Here is a 6,025-nt window from a genome sequence, read left to right on the forward strand (position 1 = left end):
CATCAGCACTATCTGATAGTACTCCATCAGTACTATCTGATAGTACTCCATCAGCACTATCTGATAGTACTCCATCAGTACTATCTGATAGTGCTGATGGAGTACTGTTTCCATCAGTACTCCATAATGATACACACACATGGACTCATGAGTCAGTTGTTCCTGGAGAGAGGGCGTGTTCCATGTGTTCCAGTGATCCTTCCTGTTCTCTAACTGATCCCAGAGCATTGATCCTTCCTGTTCTCTAACTGATCCCAGAGCAGCTGATAATCTGCTCTAATCTGCTAATCTCCCCTCCCCCGGTCGCCTTCTCCTCAGTCTGTTCTGACCAGCGATGAGAGCTGCAGCTCCCGGAGGGTTCCTGGTGCTTCCCTGGACCACCGGCGGCTCGGACCCAGACCTGGACCCGGTGGAGGAGGGCTGGGGGGGCCAGCTGCTGAGGACTGGGGCTGTGCTGGGACTCACCCTGATCTGTAAGGGCTTCAACCATCAGCAACTGGTGCACTGCTACACCTTCACATTCAGTATACAAGTGTACATGTGTATCTGTATATATCTGTACAAGTGTGTATGTGTAGGTATCTGTACAAGTGTACATGTGTATATATATATATATATAAATATATATTTATATATCTGTACAAGTGTACATGTGTATATATCTATATAATTATATATATATATCTGTACAAGTCAACATGTGTATATATCTGTACAAGTGTACATGTATGTGTACAGGTGTATATATCTGTACAAGTGTACATGTGTATGTGTATTGTAGTGTCACGGGCTGTCGCTAGGACAGGCTAGCCTGGGGCGGTGCAAAAGGAGAGCTGGACACAGGCACGTCAGAGGGTATTTAACAAAAAGTAAAGGTTTATTTCCCATCCCACCAGCAAGGTAACGTCCAAACAACAAAGTATCAAAAAAAAGGTCCAGTTAGAAAACATAAAACATCCCGGAGGAGAAAATGGGTAATCAACCAAACAAAACTCAACACTGGTGAATCCAGGCTACGAGGTCCTCTCCTTTGTCGTCCTCTTCCAGGGGCTTGTGGGTTCACCTTCCGCTTGTCCCTTCTCCTTCCCAGGTGCTCTCTTTTAAGTCCTCCAGCCCTGCCTCAATCAGGTGCCTTAAGCAGCTGCAGCTGGGTGAGCGGTGAGGCAGGCTGGGAGATGTAGTTCTTCCACTGGCGGCCATTTTGTAGCGCCCCTCCACTACCTGTCCCCTTGTGATGCCACAGTATATATCTGTACAAGTGTACATGTGTATATGTATGTGTACAAGTGTATATATCTGTACAAGTACATACACATGTACAAGTGCACATGTGTGTGTGTATATATCTGTACAAGTGTATATATCTGTACAAGTGTATATATCTGTACAAGTGTATATATCTGTACAAGTGTATATATCTGTACAAGTGTATATATCTGTACAAGTGTACATGTGTGTGTGTCTGTGCGTGTGTGTGTGTGTGTGTGTGTGTGTGTGTGTGTGTGTGTGTGTGTGTCCAGGTGTGACGGTGTTGAGGAGGTGGATTGCAGGTGGAGTGTGTCGCTGCTCGGCTCGTCTGGATGGGAAGACGGTTCTGATCACTGGAGCAAACACCGGCATCGGCAAAGAGACCAGCAGAGACATGGCCCGCAGAGGTCTGTTTTACCCACGCTGTGGGGACCGTGTCTGTACAGCCGTGGTGATGGGGATGTTGGATTCGTTGCAGGGGCCTGGGTGGTGATGGGGATGTTGGATTCGTTGCAGGGGCCTGGGTGGTGATGGGGATGTTGGATTCGTTGCAGGGGCCCGGGTGGTGATGGGGGTGTTTGATTCGTTGCAGGGGCCCGGGTGGTGATGGCCTGCAGGGACCTGAGCCGGGCCGAGCAGGCGGCCGAGGAGATCCGGCTGTCGACGGGAAACGGGAACGTTGTCATCCGACACCTGGACCTCGGCTCCTCCTACTCCGTCAGACAGTTCGCTAAAGACTTCACAGACGGAGAAGAGCGGCTGGACGTCCTCATCAACAACGCAGGTGAGCCACCTGTCTGTCTGCCCACCTGTCTGTCTGCCCACCTGTCGGTCTACTCACCTGTCTGTCTGCCCACCTGTCTGTCTGCCCACCTGTCGGTCTACTCACCTGTCTGTCTGCCCACCTGTCGGTCTGCTCACCTGTCTATCTCTCTCTCTCAACACCTGTCTGTCTACTTACCTGTCTGTCTCCCCCTCCACACCTGTCTGTCTGCAGGAGTGATGATGTGTCCAAGATGGCTGACGGAGGACGGTTTTGAGACTCAGCTGGCTGTCAATCATCTGGGTCACTTCCTGCTGACCAATCTGTTGCTGCCGAAGCTGAAGAGCTCCGCCCCCAGCCGCGTGGTCACTGTGTCGTCCATCGCCCACCAAGGGGGTGCGATCTCTGACCTCTGACCTCTGACCTTTAGTATTCCTGATGTTATTTTGAATCAGTTTTCATGTTTTTTTCAGGTCGTATCGACTTCGACGACTTGTTCTCCAGCAGAAAGACATACAGTTCTCTAGAGAGCTACCGGCAGAGCAAGCTGGCCAACGTCCTGTTCTCCAGGGAGCTGGGCCGGAGACTCAGAGGTCAGCAGGGGCCCTCACAACACTCAGGGGTCCTCACAACACTCAGGGGCCCTCACAACACTCAGGGGTCCTCACAACACTCAGGGGCCCTCACAACACTCAGGGGTCCTCACAACACTCAGGGGTCCTCACAACACTCAGGGGCCCTCACAACACTCAGGGGTCCTCACAACACTCAGGGGCCCTCACAACACTCAGGGGTCCCGTCTACACTTAGGGGTCCCCACATCACTCAGGGGTCCCGACTACATTTAGGGGCCCCCAGATAACTGTAATAGTGGACTGCCAGTAGCCGGATGCTGACCCGGTGTCTCCTCAGGCTCGGGCGTGTCGGCGTTCTGTCTCCACCCGGGTGTGATCCGGACCCAGCTGGGCCGACACGTGCATGGCTGGTTCCCCCTGCTGGGGGCGCTGCTGAGCCTGCCCTCCTTCCTGCTCATGAAGACACCCACTGAGGGCAGCCAGACCACGCTGTACTGCAGCCTGACGCCGGGCCTGGAGGGCCTGTCAGGACGGTACTTCAGGTGTGTGTGTGTGTGTGTGTGTGTGTGTGTGTGTCTTAAATCTTAAAACCTGACATTGATGAAGACGTATCCCTGTATACCTGCCCCACAAGGGAAACGACACACTCCACATTATAACAACTAAGTGTTAACGTGCCCATGTGTGTTCATAAAAAGGGCGGAGCTGTAAAGGTGGTGTCGTACGAAGCACTCGCAGGTTGAAGGTGAACCGTTGCTAGCTGCTAGCTGCTGAGCTTTGAGTGGAAATCAAACTCACGTCCCCGTAAGTCCCATAAACGAGTTTTGTTCTTGTCGTTGTCAGCGACTGTGCAGAGAAGGAGGCGGCTCCAGAGGGGCGGGACGACTTCGTGGCCAGGAAGCTGTGGGAGGAGAGCGCCCGATTGGTCGGATTAAAGGACACGTGCTGACCTTTGACCTCTGGTCCTGTTGCCCCCTTCAGGTGGAGGACGAGACGACGTCTGTGAAACACTCACTGTGATTGACAGGTGACGGGAGCCAATCAGAGGCCAGGGTGGGAGAAATAACAATAATGTAATTTCACTGAATACATAAATCATTTATTTGCTGTTTTATTATGATCACTTTTCAAATCACCATTAAATGTATTATTATGTGATCAAAAAAAAGAAAAAACTAAAGACGTCGTTCTAATAAAAGTTTTGAAAAAGGTGAATGATTGTTTTTTTGTTTCCATCAGAACAAAGCTCAAATATCAACTTGTTCCCTTCATGTTCCCTAGTTACTTTCATGTTCCCTAGTAACCTTCATGTTCCCTAGTTCCCTTCACTTTTAATATATTTAGATTTACTGTTTCTCACCAATAGAACATCACCCTATTTTTAGGCCTTTCCTCTAAATGTCATCCCCAAACTAAAAAGGGTGTTTCTCTGCAACCACTAGGACTATTTGAATAATGTTGGTTATAATAAAAGATACACATGTGAGATTTAGCTCAGATGTGTAAATATCAGTCTATATGTTACTGGTAAAGAGCAAATGAAGATGAAACACAGAAAAAAATGAAAAGGTTTCAGGTCCGCCTATAAAAAAAATCACTTTCAGGATGATTATTACTTTGAAATGATGCAGCTCTAAGGTCCAACTGTAACCCAAATCATAGCTCAATATGTGAACATTCTCTAACCCAAATCATAGCTCAATATGTGAATATTCTCTAACCCAAATCATAGCTCAGTATGTGAACATTCTCTACCACAAATCATAGCTCAGTATGTGAACATTCTCTAACCCAAATCATAACTCAGTATGTGAACATTCTCTAACCCAAATCACAACTCAATATGTGAACATTCTCTAACCCAAATCATACACAATATGTGAACATTCTCTAACCCAAATCATAACTCAATATGTGAACATTCTCTAACCCAAATCATAGCTCAATATGTGAACATTCTCTAACCCAAATCATAACTCAATATGTGAACATTCTCTAACCCAAATCATAGCTCAATATGTGAACATTCTCTAACCCAAATCACAACTCAATATGTGAACATTCTCCAACCCAAATCATAACTCAGTATGTGAACATTCTCTAACCCAAATCATAACTCAATATGTAAACATTCTCTAACCCAAATCACAACTCAATATGTGAACATTCTCTAACCCAAATCATACACAATATGTGAACATTCTCTAACCCAAATCATAACTCAATATGTGAACATTCTCTAACCCAAATCATAGCTCAATATGTGAACATTCTCTAACCCAAATCATAACTCAATATGCGAACATTCTCTACCCCAAATCACAACTCAATATGTGAACATTCTCCATCCCAAATCATAACACAATATGTGAACATTCTCTAACCCAAATCATAGCTCAATATGTGAACATTCTCTAACCCAAATCATAACTCAATATGTGAACATTCTCTAACTCAAATCATAGCTCAATATGTGAACATTCTCTCTGCAAAGGTTGACTTTGATAAAGTGAAGCAGAACAAAGTTAGAGGGTTTAGAACAGAGAACATTCAGGTGAGGTTTCCAACATTTGCATTGGGGCACATTTGAATTTTCTCATGTACCAAACCATATATTTCACTTGTATATTACTTATGGTGTTCAATTCATCCAAATACACATCTGGGGGGCGGGGGGAGGGGGGGGGGGGGGGTGTTTTTCATTTGATTTTTCTGCATGTTTCCTATTTCTAATTCCTATTAGTTATGTAATATTCCTTGAATGTCGTTGATATATTTATATATTTATCTTCAGTGAGAATATTAAACATTTTGTTCGGTTTATAATCAGATTCAGAAGCTTTTAGATCAAATTAATCAACGTTTATGAAACAAAATGTGATATATTTAAGTTTGGGTAACGTGAAAACCTCTGATGATAATGATGATGATGATGATGATGATGAAGAAGAAGGAGACGACAGGACATGATTGTGTTTTTCAGAATAAAGGATTTAATTCATGTTCCATATAAAGTCTCTTATTTTCTAATGGGCAGTAATATTGTTATAAGTAATATTAATATAAAGCAGCAATATTGATATAAAGCAGTAATATTAATATAAAGCAGTAATATTAATGTAAAGCAGTAATATTAATATACAGCAGTAATATTAGTGTAAAGACTCTTAATGACTTTATATACTGCAGGTAGTTTATTCTGTAATAACACTTCCTCATGTATTAGTACATTATTAATCTGAATCTGTAATGGAACTAAACATGTCAGATACATGTGGTACAAGTACAATATTTACTCTGATGAAGTACAGTAAGAAGTATTTTACTCACTTTACTGATGAAGGTGAGGAGACGTAGAAAGATGAAGTACAAGTACTTCTAATTTGTACGTAGAAAGTAGATGTACTCAGTTAATCATGAAATATTAATATGTTATAGT

The 6,025-nt window shown here is 44.4% G+C and overlaps 1 protein-coding gene across 1 annotated transcript; it reads left to right on the plus strand.

Moving 5' to 3' along the window:
* Positions 1-334: 334 nt before the first annotated feature.
* LOC306744758 (retinol dehydrogenase 12) lies at positions 335-3,706 on the plus strand (the record flags this gene model as incomplete). Its single annotated transcript, XM_079227442.1, has 7 exons — positions 335-473; positions 1,521-1,655; positions 1,841-2,032; positions 2,246-2,407; positions 2,485-2,604; positions 2,924-3,128; positions 3,430-3,706. The coding sequence occupies 7 exons, from the start codon at positions 335-337 to the stop codon at positions 3,533-3,535; spliced, it is 1,059 nt and encodes a 352-aa protein (XP_079083568.1). The 3' UTR covers positions 3,536-3,706.
* Positions 3,707-6,025: the final 2,319 nt, after the last annotated feature.

This window comes from Taurulus bubalis (genome assembly GCF_910589615.1).
Source record: "Taurulus bubalis genome assembly, chromosome: 12".
Classification (NCBI taxonomy): Eukaryota; Metazoa; Chordata; class Actinopteri; order Perciformes; family Cottidae; genus Taurulus; species Taurulus bubalis.